Source organism: Clinocottus analis, unplaced genomic scaffold (genome assembly GCF_023055335.1).
Source record: "Clinocottus analis isolate CAN_PGR_092001 unplaced genomic scaffold, fCliAna1.0.p SCAF_25, whole genome shotgun sequence".
NCBI classification, from domain to species: Eukaryota; Metazoa; Chordata; class Actinopteri; order Perciformes; family Cottidae; genus Clinocottus; species Clinocottus analis.
Genome location: NW_027175987.1, coordinates 282,501 through 301,370, shown reverse-complemented (window position 1 = coordinate 301,370; position 18,870 = coordinate 282,501). Strand labels below are relative to the sequence as shown.

At 43.3% G+C, this 18,870-nt stretch overlaps 2 protein-coding genes across 2 annotated transcripts; one reads left to right on the top strand and one right to left on the bottom strand.

The window, feature by feature from the left end:
* Positions 1-288: 288 nt before the first annotated feature.
* Positions 289-10,366, bottom strand: mau2 (MAU2 sister chromatid cohesion factor). Its single transcript, XM_068591233.1, is given in 18 exon segments — positions 289-1,643; positions 2,314-2,441; positions 2,558-2,648; positions 3,757-3,868; positions 3,970-4,047; positions 4,166-4,215; positions 4,893-4,976; positions 5,106-5,171; positions 5,765-5,842; positions 5,968-6,071; positions 6,182-6,272; positions 7,149-7,295; positions 7,468-7,623; positions 7,743-7,770; positions 8,993-9,087; positions 9,331-9,426; positions 9,592-9,675; positions 10,010-10,366. Coding segments are annotated over 18 exon segments (1,920 nt in total). The 3' UTR covers positions 289-1,568.
* A 651-nt stretch (positions 10,367-11,017) lies between these two features.
* LOC137794549 (mitochondrial coenzyme A transporter SLC25A42-like) lies at positions 11,018-16,838 on the top strand. Its single transcript, XM_068591406.1, has 8 exons — positions 11,018-11,320; positions 11,676-11,849; positions 13,349-13,460; positions 13,596-13,621; positions 14,434-14,600; positions 14,699-14,815; positions 15,008-15,159; positions 15,765-16,838. The coding sequence occupies exons 2-8, from the start codon at positions 11,763-11,765 to the stop codon at positions 16,088-16,090; spliced, it is 987 nt and encodes a 328-aa protein (XP_068447507.1). The 5' UTR covers positions 11,018-11,320; positions 11,676-11,762; the 3' UTR covers positions 16,091-16,838.
* Positions 16,839-18,870: the final 2,032 nt, after the last annotated feature.

The window sequence follows — 18,870 nt, the reverse complement described above, 5'->3', positions numbered from 1 at the left end:
GTAGTATGTCCAAATTGTTGAGCCCTCTAATGTAAATTTGTGATTTTGGGCGATAGAAAATAAATGTAATTGTATTATCAGGACAATTGCATGCACTCATATTTGAAAGCTCTAGCACCACCTACAGGTCACTTCAAATAACATGATCACCAACTCACTTTCCACCAGTTTGTCGCCACTAAACACGATAATTTAGCAATTAGCACACATGCACCGAGTCACTTAAAAAAAAAAAAAAAAAAAAAGCATAATGTGGATAACCGTGATAATATAAATTAGCACTTTACAATTTTTCAATCATATTTTTATTGGAAAATTATTGAAAACAATGTAAGCATTAAAAACATAGGCATTGGATAGAATATGGCTAGTACTCAAGCTTAAACTGTGTCCTTACAGAGTGCCTTAAATACCAAGCATTGAGATTTCTACACAGGATAGCTAAAAATACATATCACACTTTACTAAATTGCCTTTATAAAATGTCACTGTACAATAAAGGTTCAACGAGTGGCAAATCTATACAAACATACTGTAAAGAAACCTTTTAGTAGAACTATCAAGACAAATTAAAATATAACAAAATAAAAATAAATTTGCTTTTTTGTTTTGTGGAATATCTGCAGGTTTCCATGAGCTCCGAAAAGTCTCAAACCGATTTGTTTAAAAATGAATACGTCGTCAGGGGGATTCTTAGATTATGGAAAAATACATCGGTTGTGTTGCTTTTCAAAAAAGGGAACGCGGCAAACCTCGCAGCCGCCAAATGATATAAAAACCCACGGAGTATTTCATCGCCGCTCGCCGAGAGAAACATTTCGTCCCGTGATACAATGTAAGCTGTCAAGTTGTGACATGGAATTTTTCAACTGATTAATGTGTGAAAATATATTACAAGATGTTTCTTTTTGTTTCGAATATGGATTTTGTGCGCACAAAAAAAAAAAAAAATCAACCAAGAATTTATTTAGTTAGCAACCCAAACTATTATACAGGGAGTTCACATCAGTAACTTCCATGCATGAAAAAAAACAAAAAAACAGGATCCATACAAAAAAGGCAAGATGTAAAATATTTACCAACAGATACAAAAATATCAACATGAATAAATTAATTTCTTCTACATTTCTTTTCTGCCCTCCCCTTTACCTCCAACAAATGGAAGAGAAACCTGGCGACCGAAGAGAAGGGGTTCTCTATATGCGAGCCCAAGAAGCTCTTTTATACGTCGCGTGCGTGTCCTCCGCTACTCTGGTCCAGAGTCCGACCCCCTGCCCTGCGTCCATGCCATCAGAAAGGGGTGAAATACATGCACGACACTAGTTGCAATTGCTTTACAATTGTTAAAGAAGTGACAGACAATCAGGAAGCAATCTCGAGAAAACTAATGAAGTGAAGGCCTGAACTCTGCGACCCGCTTAAAAAAAAAAAGAAAAAAAGAAATCCTCTCAAATCTCTGCTACGGCGGTCTGACGGCGAGTTGTTTCGGCATCAAATCGGTTCGATTGTGTGATAATGTACCGGCTTCCGCCACGTGAGAAACAGACGAGGGGGCTGGAGGGGTTCTCTCATAGGAGGCTGGCGAGGCTGGTGGTCGGGCCGTTCTGGGCTTGGATCTGGACCGGAGGCGGGCCGTCGGTCCACTGGAGGAAAACAGACGCAGAGAACAATTAATTTCAGCACCTAAGATCATCGATACAAGTGAAACGAAGGGCTGGGTGACGGAAAACTGTGGTATCGGGCATGAGCCGAACTAATAGAGATATTATTATAATATTTACATTATGAACTGTCACTGAGAAGAAGACAAAAGAAAGGGAAAGAATGTAAATTTCACATATTAGTGTGGATCTTATTACGCCGATGTGAAGAGAGGTCAAGGGGGTTGTCAAAAAAGTGACTAAATATTCAGCAGTTACTTTTCCAAATAATTATCAAAGTAACGATGAAGTGTTAAATATGAGAGCAGGATTTGGTGTGGTGGTTCAATGAGCGTTTAAGTGGGTTGAACGTGTGTCGCTTGTCCAATAAATGCACGTGAACTTTACCCCGTTCGCTGCTGTAATCCTGTAATTTCTCATATCTAATCTGAAAGAACAATTATCTCTTTTAACGTAATGACCTGTCATTTCAAGAAAAGAGAATGCTTACATAATCAGTTGTACATCTCTGAGAGAAATGAGCTGAACATAGTTGTTCTAGTAATCAAACTATGAGGTTTTCACTCGCACAAATTGTGTCGGAATCAAATTCAAGGTATCTGTAAGCGAGAGGCGCTTATGACGCGCTATGACGCTGATGCTCTTCACGTACACTGATGAGGTTGTGCTCGGGGAGGCTGCAGGCGGCGATATGGTCCTGCAGCAGCTGCTGGGAGAAGTTCTGGTGCATCTGGGCCGCTTCGTGGGCGTCCATGGTGTTCCCCAGGGCCTTGTTCAAGTCTGCAAGCACAGCACAGCACCGTCAGTCAACCACTGCTTTTCTTCTCGAGGACAGAAAGGTATACTCAAGTAGAAAAATCTATATATCCATATAAGAGAAACGGCTCATCGTGTACCTTTTAACAGCGCCGAAGACCAGAGCTGAACGGACATGTCGGGGATCTTGCTGGCCAGCTGCATGGCGGGTACCACCATGTTGTTGCTTTCCTAAAGGACAAACGTTTTTTTGCTTTTAGAAAAACCAGATGGGCAGGAAACCAACGAGCCGGGGATCCTCGTTTATTAATAGGCCCACTTTCACGGCGGCCATTTTGCCGCGTCATTGCAGGGTAAGCCCAGATAATAACAGTCATTGCGGCCATCGGGGGGGGTCGTGTGTTGCTAACTCGCTGGAACGACCGCGGCGTTCTCGATGGAATGAAACCACAAGCGACTGTTTTAATCACACCTGTGTTTACGAGGCAACGGGTCAAAATGGCCGCTATGCAGATAAGCCGGTGGCTGCTATGTGAACGGCTCTGCATCCCACGGAGCAAGGGAGGCTTTATGGATCACTCGTGGGCATAAAACGTCGTCCAATTAATAATTCATGTACAGAAAATAGAGAATAATAATCCCCACACATAAAATTGTTGCTTCAGATTTGCTACTAGCCGAACAAATTGTTTTGTTGTACATTTTTTTGGTATGAAAGTGCAAATACATTGTTTAAAATTAAATTTCTAATATTAATAATTACATTTGTACCTCTATAGCTATGGTATCTCAACGGTTCTCTGTCAGTAGATGTAAGGATTGATATCTAGGGGCTTTACAAAACAGATTTTTGCTTTGTTACCTTACAAGAGCAATACAAAGAATGGAAAAAAAGAAAATGGAAGGGTTCAATTACCCACAATGCAACACGACGTGCTTCAGCGCCTTGACCTTGACGTCTGAAAACATCCTAATCTCTGAGACGAGTCAGCTGACCTGAGCTAGCTTCATTAACTGCTCTCTCTCTCTCTTGTTTACGTCGCCCGGCCACAACAATAACTAAAGTCTTCGGCTAAAGAACAAACTGATTTATGTGCGCATCTGTATTCACCATTAAATGCCACATTAAAGTTAATAGTAGGTTAATTGTAGGAGCTAATGAGGCAGGACATGAGGCATGGATTTAAGGGGAAAAAATAATCCTGTCCCGCTCATTGTGATTTATTATACAAATCGTTTTTGCCGAGTTTCATAAATCTGTAAACATCTGTTTTTACAAAGTTGCTTGTGCAGCATTATCGGGGTGAACAAGAACAGTTATAAAAAGAAGTGAACTTACTCGGTGGTTTCCCAGCACGTAGAAGATGTGGCCGAGCAGAACCAGGGAGCAGGCGGTCAGTCTGTTCAGGTCCTCGGCGTTAGACATCTTCAGGGTTTCCCTCAGGAAGCGTCTGCACGACAACAAGGAGGGCACATTTTTATAAATATATAAATATGTGCAGATGCCGAGCGAACGTGTGCGATTGCATTTAGAATTTAAGATCCGACATACTTGGCCTCGTTGTAGCGTCCCTGGAAGAAGGACAGGAGTCCTCTGATGTAGAAGGCGGCAGCACGGAGGCAATGAGAGCTGAACCCCAAAGCAAAGACATGTTTAATAATCTGAACCAGTTAGAACAAAATGCATTGCTTTTATGTATTGTGCATATCAAAATATACACAAACTGCGAGAACCGTATGCCTCTTACCTTACTGGGAAGTTGTGGTCTGGGTTTATTCTCTCTAGGAGGCTGTACAGCTGAAGAAGAGAAACAGGGAGGAGATTTAGTGGTACTTTCTCACCTGCAGTGTCATTTTACATCTTTGCATTTAAGCTCCAGTACGATTCCTGTTCACTCCGGCTTCACGCAAACATGACCGATTGGACAGTTTTTAAACGATTGTCGGCCGACGCAGGGAATTCAGATTTGATGCTGTACTTTAATATTTCCCGTGCGTGTATCCATGTTTGTGATAATAATGGCCGATAATAATTTGGCCACATAAAATCACATATCTGGTGTCAGAAAATCCGCTTTTTTAAATATACTGATTTTGCACTACAAAGAAACAGCACTGGGTTCTTGGCAGCGTTCACACCAGCCCAACCAAATCGTCCTAAATGAAGCAATTAACCAGCGTTTGTAAAAAAGTTAGTCTCTCCTCCCGTTTCCTTTGTTAAAAAATAACAGTGTGCGTGTATAACTATAATCCGCTGACTAAAAAAAGACATCGATTCATAGTAATTAATATTAAAGTTGAAGAATTGGCTCATCAGCGCTATCTGGTGGACAAACTATGTAATGACATGAAGGTTTCCACACCAACATGATACAATGAATACCAAACCACTTCTTTTCTTTTTTTTTTAAAGCGATGATTCATTGCAGAACATTGTTGTAATTTAAAGAAGTGACCCGTTATTACTTCACTGACCTCCTGGTGTCGGTTCCCTTCCCTTATGTAGACGCTGGCCAAGTTGGTTACGATGTACGTCCACAGCTCCTGGTGCGTGGTGAGCTGAAACACAACGACACCTTTGAGATAAGAGAGAGAGGGCAGCTGCCGCAGGGGAGGCGAGGCGACTAAAAGAGGAGGAAAGAACGCACCGCTGTTGCTATCTGAGAAAGGAATTCATGGCGTACTCACCCGCAAAGCTGTGGTGAACTGCGCCTCTGCGTTATCCATACAGTTCACCGAGATGCAGTACAGACCCTGAGATATGACGAGAGGAACAGAGCGGCCGTTACAGACGCCCGCTTGTAGCAACACAGGGATAAAGTAGCATTGACAACTATAGATCTGTCCTTCTGAAATAAGAAAAGAGCTTCCTGAATATACTGTATAATTACTGTTTATTTCTCATGGGAGATGTCGGCGTCCCCGACTAGTGCATGAAATTCATATACATACAAACCCGCAGGACCAGTGTTTGAAATAAAGATTTAAAATCAATCCATCATATACATTTCATTTAAAAAAAATAATTTAAAAAAATGGAGGGACAATATTTGTATCATGTATGTCTACTGCAAAATCTATGGTACTCCTTAAGAATATGTTATTCTTTTTATAGCAATAGTATTTTAAATAAGGTTTATTTTGTAAATATATTTTTGAACAATAAAATGTTTTTAAAAAGGTGACTGTCTCGATTGGCTTTAAGAGGACATTATGAACTTATTTTACTCGCATTTGATCTGATAATAAAGGATTATCTTATGTAAACTTTCATCCCTGCAATAGTAACTCAGAGACACACACATACACACAAATGTTGAAGTGGGCTTCGGTTGAATAATACTCACTAATAGCGTGTGAAGCTGAGCAGCGTGGTTGGTGAATAACCTGGGGGACTGTTGGCACAGCTGGCACACCTGAGAGATCTGGACAGAACAGAACAGAACGTTTTCTTCTTGCGACAATGCCACAAAACAACAACAAAAATCAAGCTGCTGCAGCGGATCTTTTCCACGCCGTCACACAACGGACCGCGACAGCAACAACGTACCTCTTGCAGCGCGGTGGCCTTGTGGCCCGTGACCAGCCGACACATGATGATGTGCTCCAGTAGAATGACTTGAAAGGTTGAGAGGATGGGGCTGCAGTCCAACACTGACACGTGGGGGAGAAAAAAAACATTTTTAAAATCATACACTGCACAGTGGTGTTTAAAAAACACAGTAAAAGTATTTTAAAGAAGCATGACATGCTGGGTGACTCACTTTTTAGTTTCTCTAGTTGCATAAGAGCCTTATCTGTGTACTTCTGAGCCTTCTCCAGATAGCCCGCTTGCATGGAGTGCATGACCGTCACCTGTGAAATGACAAAGGAGTCGTCATCAAGGAGGCAACATGAACCGCTTTCTGAAAACGCCGAACGTGCGTGTTGTCACGCCGCAGCTGTGTCGAGCTATCGAGAAAGATAACGACAACCGCGTCAGCAGCCGTTATTGGTTTCCTTTTTCGATGACAAAGTTATAAGATGCGTCTTTAAAAGGCAAACTTAAATGAATAATCAGTTTGTCTTAGTCTCATCCTCTCCGTCGTTCTTTCTAAATGCACTCTGGCGCCAGTTTGGTAAGTAGGGTTTATTTCCAAAAGCCAAAAAAGGCCTCGGAGGACATCCAACCTCTCCCTCAGCAGCAGAATAGTGTGCGTTCTTTAAGGGGATAAAAAGCACTAAGTGGTAAATAAATTCAGGGACACGTCCAGGAAGTGTTTCCTGAAAACTCTTTCTTCTTGTTGTGTGGCGGATTCTTGACGACACAATCGAAAAGTCACGTTGACTACAAACTAGAGATGCACCAACTGAGAGGTTCTTAGCCAATTACGGATTTCTTAAAAGTGTATTCAGATTTTCTCTCTTAATAGTCTGCCTACATAACAAGTTTAAAACTTTTCTTGAATAGAAAAATTGAGATTGAACTGTATCTATCTGTATATCTCCTTTTCACTCACACTGAAGGAACTCCCGTACAGACGGCATATGAGCGTACGCGAGGGGTTAATTTTACTGGAAAGTTACATCGCAAACATGAGCTACGATCACATGACAACTGGGCGTCTCTATTTTACCCGAGAGCTTTTTTAATCGGTGCATCTTAACTAAGAAAAATAACCAAATTTACATTCAGAAGAAGACGAAACACTCGGCGAGGGTGGAGGATTGGGAGGAAGAGCGGGGCATTACCAAGTAGACGAGGACACACATGTGCTCCTTGGGCAGCCAGTGGAAGAGGTCGGCCGGGTTGCTGGGCAGAATCTCATCGTCGTGGAGTGTGGAAATGGTTTGGATGCACTGCTGCAGCTGCTTCAGACACGGCTTCACACTCTTCACCTGGCGGGACACGACAGATTAACGATATTTACCCCGTCTTCAAGCAGTTTGTGGGAACAAGACATCGAAATAGACGCATCGCCTCGATGATAACAACGTATACGTGCTGATGTTCAGTTGAAACAAGCCTGTCTCTCTTCTATTTCCTTTGTCCAGGACTTGGGTTTCCTACCTGTCCGGCATCCAGGTAGTGTGTGACCTGTAGGACCAGGAAGAAGACCCTCAGGGACTCCTTCTGGATCGGGTTTCCCTGCCAGTTTTCTACAATAGTTCCGCACAGCGTGAGCAGAGGATGCACCTCCCCGAGCTTCCTCTCCATTAGCAGCAACTAGGGGATACAAAAAAAGATTAAAATGATGCGTTTGGTGTTGGCAATCCTTGTTTATACTGTCATGATGTAACAATACAAATAGCATTAAAAGTAGAGAAGTAGAGCAGATGACTCACCATTCCTTTACTGAGGAGAAACAGTGCCCTAAAAAGCAACAAAAAAAACCCAAGTAAGCTTTTTTTTATCCACCAGCCAGTTCTCACAATCAGTTAATATTAAATATATCTATAAGCACTTTGTTTTGCATGTTGCTTTGGTTCAGCATCAGCAAGAACTCACAACTGGTTGAGCCGTGTCCAGCTCATTTTCTATGAAGTGGATTGACAGGTGAAAAAAATGACATTTGCAAAAGCAGCTAATCAGAACTTTGATAGGATGAGAATGCATCATTTTATAAATCTAAACAATGTTCCCTGTATTCTTGGGCTGTGGCGCTTCTGTAAAGGGACATTGGGAATAAGACGTCAGCCAGGGAGCTGGACAGCTGTTAACAGTTTTATTGTCCTATTTCCACGTCCATTAACATGGTTTCAAACAGCTCTTAAGACAGCAAACCCTCCATAAACATGCAAACTGTAGGGGAGTGGATCAGGGAAGGTGTAGTTGCCAGATTGAGACCGACAAATGACTCCTACTTGTTCTTGCTCTATAAATATTTTTGCTTGGGTGCGCCTCTGATTTATAGTAATTAGCTGTAATTTCCTGAGCGGACAAAGGCTCCAACCCTTTGCTTTAAAACTCTTAAAAAGTGTCTCTATTCAGTTCTTTGACAAATACAAACGCTGAGGAATTCGGATGGAGAAAAGTGTAAACTTTAAAACACTACATTGTGTGTTTGTGTGTGTGTGAGTCCCCGTCTCCACAAGAAAAAAGACTTAGTTACTCGCCTTTTTTCCAAATTAATTTTTGTCGATACTATATTTATTTGCAGGTCTGCCACGCCCTCCACCTTGTCTAAACTTGACCTGCTGCATCACTCAACCTTAAAATATGTCACTAATTTAAGCTTTGAGACCAATCATCGAACTGTATTCCTCGCGGTAGGATGGCTGTCCCTCGAGGCTTTAACATTTCAATCGGCAAGATCAGCTTTTTAAAAAGATCTCAGCTTCAGTTTACGGTGCTTTAAATGAGTACTTGAGGCTAAGTGCTATGACCAAAATGCTGCCTTGTGCAGCACTGTATGATGCAATGTTTTGTTTATCCATCGTTGGATGCTGCCGTTTGACCCCATCTTGACTAGGACTCACTTGTAATATATATATATTTTTTTATCTCAATAGGACTTCCTAGTTAAATAAATGTCAGATGCCAACAAGCAAAAATGTTAAATATGCTGTGAACCAGAGGATTGGGTGACATTTACCTCGTATATTCCGACCCAACCACTCGGGCGTACTCAGCTCCGACCCCCAGCAGGTCACATGCTGACACCAAGTCTTTCTCCAGTGTGTGAAGTTGCTGAAAGAAGCAATAACAACGTTCCTGTCTTTTGCTATGTGGTCACCGAGTCTGGACTTTTGCAAAAAAATAAACACAAAATCAGATAAATAAAAAAAACATACAAGGTACGAGTGTGAGAGAAACATGTTGTACATGTGTTCTCATTTTCCAATGCAAACAATGTTGGACCTGCAGCATGAAAATGACTTTGTGAGTGCAACAATGTGACCCCTGTTCCTCTGCTGTGGCACTGGTACATACCGCCAACTGGAACAACAACCTGCAGTGCCAGTATGGCGTTTGTTGTGAGATCTGGATGGCCTTGCGCAGGAGGGGTTTTGCAGAGTCCACCAGATTCTGAAAATTGATTAAAAGATGATCGATAGTCAATAATCAAATCATTAAAAAAAAATTTGACAAACTATGCATAAAGTATCCTGCATGTGACACCATGATGCAATGACATTTGCATGCATGTGGCAAAGTAACGTTCATGTGACCCCCAAAAAAACCGCAATTTACCTGTTGGCAGAAGAGTTCTGACAAAATGCTGGCAGCTTCAAATTTGACATCTTCGAACTGAGGGACTTGTTGAGATATAAACCACTGCGAAACAAGAGACAGCAAAACGTTACCGGCGTCACATTGTCGGTGTTTGCCATCTTTATAAAGCAATAATAATAATAATAATCCCATACAGAGGCTTATTTTTCGGGGGTGCTAACATCAGTCAAAGGACGAAAGCGGCTGGCCCGGGACAAATATATCGCCCGGAAAGAAAAAAAACCGCGTAAGATATCTTGAATTTCAACTTATTCGCCACGTTCAACAACCCTGCATTTAACAGCTACTTCAACATTTCCGCCGTTCGCTGCTTTCCGCCGCCCGCGGCCTACACTCCGCCGCATCCCCGCTCTTTCCTGAATCGAACGTCCCTCACCGCTTTCTCCAGGTGGCTGCGGGCCAGCTCGCTGTTCTTGGTGTGGTGGTAGAGGACCGAGCCCAGCTGAAGATGCGTCCGGGCCTCGATCCTCTGCGGCGGCTTGAACTGAAACACCGCCTGTAGACAGTGCACGCAGAGTCGTATTTTGGGCGGACTGGAGGTTCGGAAATGCTCCGCAAAGCCGAGAAGGGCGAGGTACCAGCGCTCCGGGGCCTCAACGTTTGACGCCATTTTCCCCGACAACAACAAGTTTTTCAGCGCTATGGCCAGACTCCCGGGTTGCCAGTTTCGGCCGTGTAGCGCCCACAACCAGAGTGTTTAAACCCCCAAATCCATCACTTTTTTAGTAAACATGTAATCGTGTGTGATGAATAACACTTGTTACGCGGTTTAATACAATACTTTCTACCTGTATATTTAAAAAACAAAACACAAACACACACTACAACTTATACAATACCCACAAGGGCGCCAGCAATTGTTGTATAATTTCCATTTTGTGTGATCTACTACGCTTACTTAATTCTGTTTAATTGCAAAATATAGGATTTTTTTTGCTTATATATACACTAGTCATAATACGGTTATGAGTGCAAAACCTACAATGCACCTATGCTGAATCTCAACTAACTATATGGAAGATGTTAACATCAAAAGTGCTCTGTAAATGTTCATGTCCAGTCAGTCATTTAAACCTCAAATGTATTCATTTAACTGGAAATGTATAATACTTAAAGTTAATCAGTGTACGTTGCTGGGGATAACTAATTAATCCAACCATGTAATTCACTTAGTTGTGTGTGTTGAAATTGCTCTAAAACTCAACATATTATGGACACAGCATATAGGCGGATATTAGCAAAACTGGCAACCCAATGTTTTAGATAACCTCGCGAGATTTCCTTCGAACAACGGGACTTTCTCTTGGGTATTGTAGTCCAAAACACTGGCCCAGTTTTTTTTCCTTTTTTTCTTCTTCTTTTTCTAAGACCTTGAAAAGCCCAAATAATCTGGTGCGCAGAACCAGGCAGCGGCACAACTTCCTCGCAGCGCGTCGTCTCCAAACAGACAACACACTCCGCCGCCGCTCGGCACCTGTCTTTAACAATTATCTTTCAGATGCAAACGGCAACCTGGGGAAAGGAATACCTTCAGCAGGGCAAGACACGCAAGTTGTGAGTGCGACTGAGCGCAGCACAGCCTCCGGGGGGGAGCGAAACGAGAAATGTGTGCAAGAATCTGCAGGGGCAGAGTGGCGTCAGACTTGTAAAAACACGAAGGGGGCCTTTAAAACACATAAAAACGAAGGTAACTAAACGCGGCACGTAATCCTTAACGAGGATCTAGATGTACTAACATTCACGGGCCTGCTTGTGCGTTATTGGCACAACTCTGATTCGCAGTTTATTTAATCCAGGTGTGGTCATTGACATGTTTGTTGTTGTTGTTTTTATCAGTTTAGGGGAAATGACAGGATTGTTGATTGGATACATTGTTATGTAGTATTTGTTGTAGGTGCTGGAAAGTAATCGGATTGAGCTGGAGAGAGATTGTGCAACGCAACATTGTTTGCAAGCCAGGCTGTGTCTTACGGAGGCAGTGCGTCATGGCGGGCTGTTGTTTTGATTTTGCTCCTTCATATTTTGTTTCATTCCTCCTCTAGTGGGTGGTGTTTTTTTTTTTTTTTACCCCACCTTCCTGAACGAGTGACCGAGTGTCCGACAGTCTTGGTAATCCGTGAAGGGCACGCATGGCCCCCCGTGTGAGCGACCACCAGAGCCCCCTTCAAGTGTCCGAGGCCACCGGGCTGGCTCTGCCCCCCTCCAGCCAGGCACAAGTGAGCCAGCATTTGTTTCTCTTAATACTCTCTCACGCACGCGTTCACGTTGCAGCCACGACGTGACACGTTGGAGCAGCTGGGACGTGCACGTTATGGAGCAAATAGCCTTGACCTTGATGACAAAGGCTGCATGGAAATTAGGTCAAAAATCACATCATTGACCTGAGATATGACACCCTGACTGTCAGCTATTTGTAAATGTCTATTTGTAAAAGTGTTATACCTTTTTAGGCGGGGTGTACATTGTAATATTGCATTTAAAAAGCACCTAAACAAGGCTGCAAATGAAGAATGTTTTAATTGCAGATTGCTTGTTTGGTCTATAAAATAATTCTCAAAGTCCAAGATGACGACCTCAGATGTCCAAAAGACCAAAGATGTTCAGTTTATTATTACAGAGGAGAAACAAAAAGAAAGAAAATAAGCACATTTCACAGAATTTAGACTCTTTTAGTAGTAATAATACTTTTATACAGCGCTTTTCTAAGTACTCAAAGACATGAGAAGGTGGTTATCAAAATAGTTGGCAATGTATTTAATATAAACATAAATATATTGATATAATCGTCACAGATCTAAACACAAATCCCTTTTTATTAGGCACTTGTTAATGCCCCACAACGATATCCTATTGTGATATGATTTCTACCTCAAAAAACCAAACCAGACCGACTCCACGGCTCCATTCAGGGTAACGGGGCCGTAGTGAACCGGCGCATCGCTGGAAATAGCCACGAGGTGACAGCTGATCTAAATCTGGCCTTAGTTTACAAAGAAACGCTGTAAGTAGTATCGAATGAGGACACTACGTTTACTGTAGTATCACAGGGTTAAAATGTGTCAGTATACTAGACAATATTTATAATTATTACAATTATTTTGTTTTTCATAAAAAGACACAAATATAAAAAATAAATATAACATTTTTATTTGAAAACGTCCAACAAAGTGGCCGACCTTGACCCCAGATGGCCTTTGAAGATACTTTATATATATCCCAAATCCTAGGACTTTAACTCCATTCATTTGCATCTCTCTTCATTTACTTACACACAAATGTGCTAAGCTATAATGTTTGCCTCCTAATTCAAACATGTCGATGGCGGATATCCAAAACTAGGACAAACCTGCTGTTTAAGTTGTGAAATGTGTTTATTTTCTCGTGTCAAACGCTCTTCTTATCAGTCGGTCTGATTTGTTTATTGGGTTCAACTCCCTTCCTTCAGTTGGCCTTACCTCCCGTGACTCTGACGTAACTGTTGAGTCACTCCGGCTGTAATCCACGTGCAGATTTTCTCGCAGTAACTTTACTGGGGAGTAATAAGCACATGAGGCCTCTCGCTAAATGTTTGTGAGGATAAAATGTCCCTGTGCATTTCTGGACCAGCGTTGGGTCCTGCAGATATCTTCAGGGCCCAACGCTTTTTTTCAACGTTGTAGTGCGACAACAATGTCTTCCAAAACAAAACCAATGCGCAACATGTGTGTCCCAACAGGACTTGACGCCCAGGTGGACGATGCTGGACTCCCTGCTGTGCGGGGCCTTCGCCGGAGCTATCGCCAAAACGGTCATAGCCCCTCTGGATCGGACCAAGATCATCTTCCAAGGCAAGAACAGCGCTCCATGCACACAAAGATCTCTGTCATGTAACTCATTACTAATCCTCTTAGTGGATGTTTAGCCCTCAAGGGAGGGCATGTTCTTTAACCCCGAGGTTCACTGTGTTTCTTGTCGCTCCGCAGTGTCCTCCAACAGATTCTCAGCCAAGGTGAGTTCAGGTTTCTTTCTTGGCAGCCTATTGGTTAGCGACATATGCTAATATGTAGCTAAACTGGTTAAGTTAGAGGGTGTAATGGTTAAATGATGGAAACTAGTCAGTGACAGTTTTGATAGTTGATTTATTGCAAGTATATAAGGCTGGTCTACTGCAAGAAAGGTACACAGGTGGTGCCGTACTTTTTTTTCAAGGCGCAAGATCTGAGATTGAGAGCATTTCATCTGCCTCTCAACGGCTCTCAACATGTCGCCCGCGAACAAGCGGCATCCAGCTAACGATGCTAACGGCGCAGTTTTAAAACTGTGCGAGCTAACGGCTAACGTTTACCGGAGGAGGAACCAAAGCCTGGGGCGCTACGCTTTAGCAACAACTCTATGTTGTTGTTTTAATTTAAAAGGGAGAATAATGTTGTAAAAAAAAGTTATTGAATGTTGTTTTTCCCAAAACTGTGTTCAGCCTGATTTTGAATTGAGTATTTGTGTATTTTTGAGTTAGAGAAAACAAACAAAACAGCGCAAATAAATCACGTCATATCTATTAATATAGGAAATGTTTGTCTTTTTTTACATTTTACATATTAAACCATTACTTCATTAGTAGTAGTTGACCCTCTGGGATGTACTTGGTAGATCTTTGCTCACGTGTTATTTTAAAAGCCTTTTATGTCACGGCCACACGCATATACACAATCACTCCTACACATGATTGTGCACCTCGCACACGAAAAGATCATCACGTCGGATTATTACGTGTGCGATGACACGAAGGGCGTCTCTCTAACCGAACGTATGCATCACCCGCAGAAGGCCTTCAGGCTCATCTACTGCTCCTACATGAAGGATGGGGTGCTCAGCCTGTGGAGGGGCAACTCCGCCACCATGATCAGGGTCATGCCCTACGCCGCCATCCAGTTCTGCTCTCATGACCAGTACAAGAAACTACTGGGGGGCTACTACGGCTACCAGGGAAAGTGAGTCGGGCATGTGTCTCCCACGAGCAGCATCGCTGTGGACCTTTTAGTCTTTTTGCAAATGATTTACTCCATCTTAATTGTGTTTCTTGTTTCAGAGCTCTGCCTCCTTTCCAACGCTTCCTGGCGGGCTCTCTGGCCGGCACCACCGCGGCGATGCTCACCTATCCTCTGGACATGGTGCGGGCCAGGATGGCAGTGACAGCCCGAGAAATGTAAGCGGCCATTTATTTGTTTGAGTCCCGTGGCAGCCACGGCCGTGTACCGACGGCTTCCTCTCGTATGTGTGTGTCTGTTGGCCCCATTGTTGCGTTGCCGCTGCAGTAAAACAGCCTGCGATGTCACTTCGATCCTCTCCATGAAGGTAAAATAAAACAGTCTCGCCTGGTGCTTTTGTCTTGGCACAGGTACAGCAACATCATGCACGTCTTTGTGCGGATCTCCCAAGAGGAGGGCGTCAGGACCCTTTACAGAGGCTTCACTCCCACCATCATGGGTGTCATCCCATACGCGGGGATCACGTTCTTCACGTATGAGACTCTCAAGAAGCTGCACATGGGTACCGACCATTTTACTCTTTTTTTTTTATTTTTTTAAAGCGACAGTGTGGGAGATTTTAGTGTCGCTGCAACCGACTGACTACCCCTCCGCTCACCCCTCCCTTTCCAAGAATGCGGTAACGTGAGTCGGAGTTTGGTTTGTCCGTTCCGGGCTACCGTAGTAGCCACATGGTCCCTATTCAGAAAAGAAGGGGTCACTCTAAGATAATGAAAACACAGTTATGAGCGATGTATTTCCTTTCCGCTAATAGATCCCACTAAATCCTACAATCTGTAGGAGCGGTCGGCGATGAAGCACGCATTCTTTGTCACTTCAAAACTTCCTTTTATTCCATAAATGCAACAGAAAAATGAATAAAACTCATCTTGAAAGCCGCTTTGTCTCAAAAATAGTTTGCCCTTCCGCCTGGCTGTACTCAAGTGACGTCTACATATCGTGTTAACGCCCCCAGAACGTAGAATACAAATCAGTGTAATGGCTTTTAAATGTCGACATTCGGTTCAGTGAGGTGACATTTTCGATGTGGACTAGAATAAAAGTGTCATTTAAGATGTTGAACTCTCTCTTCCTGTGTGTGTGTGTGTGTTTCGTCTGCCGCTCTAGAGAAGACCAAGCGACCCCAGCCGTCTCCCCTCGAGCGCCTGGCGTTCGGCGCCTGCGCCGGCCTCATCGGCCAGTCGGCCTCGTACCCGCTGGACGTGGTGCGCCGGCGCATGCAGACGGCCGGCGTCACCGGCTCGTCGTACGCCACCGTCCTGGGGACCATGCGCACCATCGTGGCGCAGGAGGGCGTCGCGCACGGGCTCTACAAGGGCCTGAGCATGAACTGGATCAAAGGCCCCATCGCCGTCGGGATCAGCCTCACCACGTTCGACGTCTCGCACAACCTCCTGCTCAAACTGCACCAGATGGGCTACTTCGCACACTGAGGAGGAGGAGGAGGAGGAGGAGGAGGAGGAGGAGGAGAAGAAGAAGAAGACGCACGGACTGACGTGAGGTGGTCAACTTTGTCGCGCGATGGCAACGAGGAGCCGTCCGGCCGCACGCTCCTGTTCCCTTCAGACCGGATGCTGGAAGAGAAGGAGGAGGAGGAGGAAGAGGAGGAGGAAGAGGAGATCTGTTGCTCACACTTAAATAAACGCACAGTCAGGATTTACTGACGGAGGTGGAGCGCGAGAGGAGGCGGCAATATCAGTGTCTTTTTTTAAATCGTCGTACACGCAATCACAACTTTGTTCTGGAACCCCGTTGCCGTCTGGGAGTTGAGCAACGGCGGCGTCGAGACAAGAAGTTCTGTTTCCGATGGACAACACGGATCACTTTGTGTCGTGGTAATCAGTGACGCTTGCACTTTATTAGAACCTACAAGAGAGAACTTAATTCTTATTGCTTTTTAATTCGGAGGGACATTTCATTTTAATCACGTTGCTTTTGATCATTTTTAAATAGATCATGCAGGAGTGTGCATTTTTAATGAAAGGGTGATTATGCAATATGGTTTTTGTTTTTTATTTCTAGAAGGTGCCACCGTGGGTTGCATTGAGATTGACTGGCCGAGCGATTGATTGTGGGAGGGTGATCATGTCAGTGGGACTGCACAGCTTCACTGTCTAGTTGCTTGGCATTAATATGTCTAACGAATGGACGCAAATCAAATATATCAGAAATAAATCTATATGTACAACAGTTTGTTTTATGTGCATATTCTTTTGGCTTTTTTTGTGTCGTTTAATTGTCGAAGAAGGCTCATCTCCGTTATACGCTTCATGTGAATCATTTGAACATTTCCTCTCACAGTGGGTGCAATGAGGCTTTTTGTCCACTTGAGGGCGCCATAGAATAAGCAAAGCGACTTTTTAAATAGGACCGGTTACAATAATCTTTTACTGACGCCACAAAGGACTTAAACGTGTAATGTTGCCTTTGCGTTCACTGACTATATATTTTATTGTGGGCTTACTTGCATATCTATTTTATCAATGCCTTTTTTTATGTTTTCCCCCTTTTTTCCCCTCAAAGATGTGATATTTCAGTTCAACTATGAACTATTAATACATTATGATATCTGATATTGAATGTATGATAATGTAAAATTTGATGAATCACACCCACCTGACCCACACGTGTGTGTGTGTGTGTGTGAGGTCATATCCCTTCACGTCCACTAGATGGCAGCATGGAGTGGCTCCTCTGTGGCTCCATCATGGAGGTCACGGCTCTGATGCATCATGGCCTGAACTTGACCTCCGCTCTCTGGCTGTTGTTACTGGATTGTTTTATTTCACATCCTTCTTTCTCCTGCTGGAGGTGTTGACGCCTCGACGGCACAAAGCAACATTTAGTAAAACATAAATGTGTGAATTCATCTACCGGAAAACACCGCAGAGGGAAATTACACACGGGAACATTGCATACATAATTTATGGAATGTGTTTTTATTTTACATGCATTTTTTATACATGTCAAAAATAATGGTCACAGTGAAACTGGAAGAGAATCATAAGGATTTTATTTTTACAGACATTTTATGTAATTAAGACCATGCACCATTTTTTAATGTTATTTATATGGATTACCAAGCAATTTATTATAAAAAGAAAGGTTAAATAATACACAAAAATTTGAAGCACAAACAGGATTTTCAGGAAGATGTTCAATGAACATTTTAATCACACACATACACGACAACTTTTATTTACACTTCCATCAAAATATTTTAAAGACTCCACATGTACCAAAATCCTAACATCAAAATTAGTTATTTTATGAAACATAAGATCATTTTTTTAATGAAACTTTACTCAATACTTACAATTAAAACATTCCTATTCATTAGTGACATCCCAATAACGGTTTCAAATGAAATAAATCAGATATTTTAGTAACAGTATTCTGCATCCACAGTTTATTATAATTTTGCTCATCTTGTTTTTGCTGCACTGGTTCGTGTCGCATGACGAGCTGCGACTAAAATAAAAGGTGAGCTCGCCGTCAGCATCGTCCTCCACCTGAAGCCGTTTCTCTTTCTCTCCAAGTCGCCGCCGTGAACTTCCCGTCCCAGCATCCGGATGCAGCGCCTCTTCCCATCTGGCCGCCCTCCATCTCTCCTCCTCTCCTCCTCTCCTCCTCTCCTCCTCTCCTCCTCCTCTCTCTCCCTCCTGCCTCTGTGACCTTGACTATGAATCATGGGATATTCTGCCACCCCACGGTGCGCATGCAGCCACCCAGCCTGGCGTTGCAACAATCGAAACAATGCCACTGGGTGGAGAACATGGTCGGAGGGCGGGTGCAGGAGGAGGAAGATGAGGAGGAGGAAGAGGAGGAGGAGGGGTGGAAAAAAAAGATGCTTCTTGAAGGCGCCGTTGCCATAGGTAACCTGGATCTGTGCCAGGCGAGGGGAGTGAACCATTTGCATGTATTCAAATCTCGCATGAATAATTCACTTTGAAGCCCCCTGCTGGAGCGCTGGCAGACAATAGCACACACACACACACACACACACACACACACACACACACACACATAAATGCACAATATACAGGCGGAAAAAATGCACACAAATTTACAGCAAGCCGGCCGGATCCTGCATGTGTGAGAGAGGTGAGGAGGTGACGCAGAGGAGGCATGATGGAGGCATGATGGAGGCATGATGGAGGCATGATAGAGGGATGATGGAGGGATGATGGAGGCATGATGGAGGCATGATGGA

What these genes read in the sequence shown, in the direction of transcription:
- LOC137794549 (XM_068591406.1), top strand. Translation starts at nt 11,763, where the DNA reads ATGGCCCCCCGTGTGAGCGACCACCAGAGCCCCCTTCAAGTGTCCGAG. An exon ending in CCCCCTCCAGCCAGGCACAA is followed by an intron (nt 11,850 to 13,348) that starts GTGAGCCAGCAT and finishes GTGTCCCAACAG; the next exon opens with GACTTGACGCCCAGGTGGAC. An exon ending in GCAGTGACAGCCCGAGAAAT is followed by an intron (nt 14,816 to 15,007) that starts GTAAGCGGCCAT and finishes GTCTTGGCACAG; the next exon opens with GTACAGCAACATCATGCACG.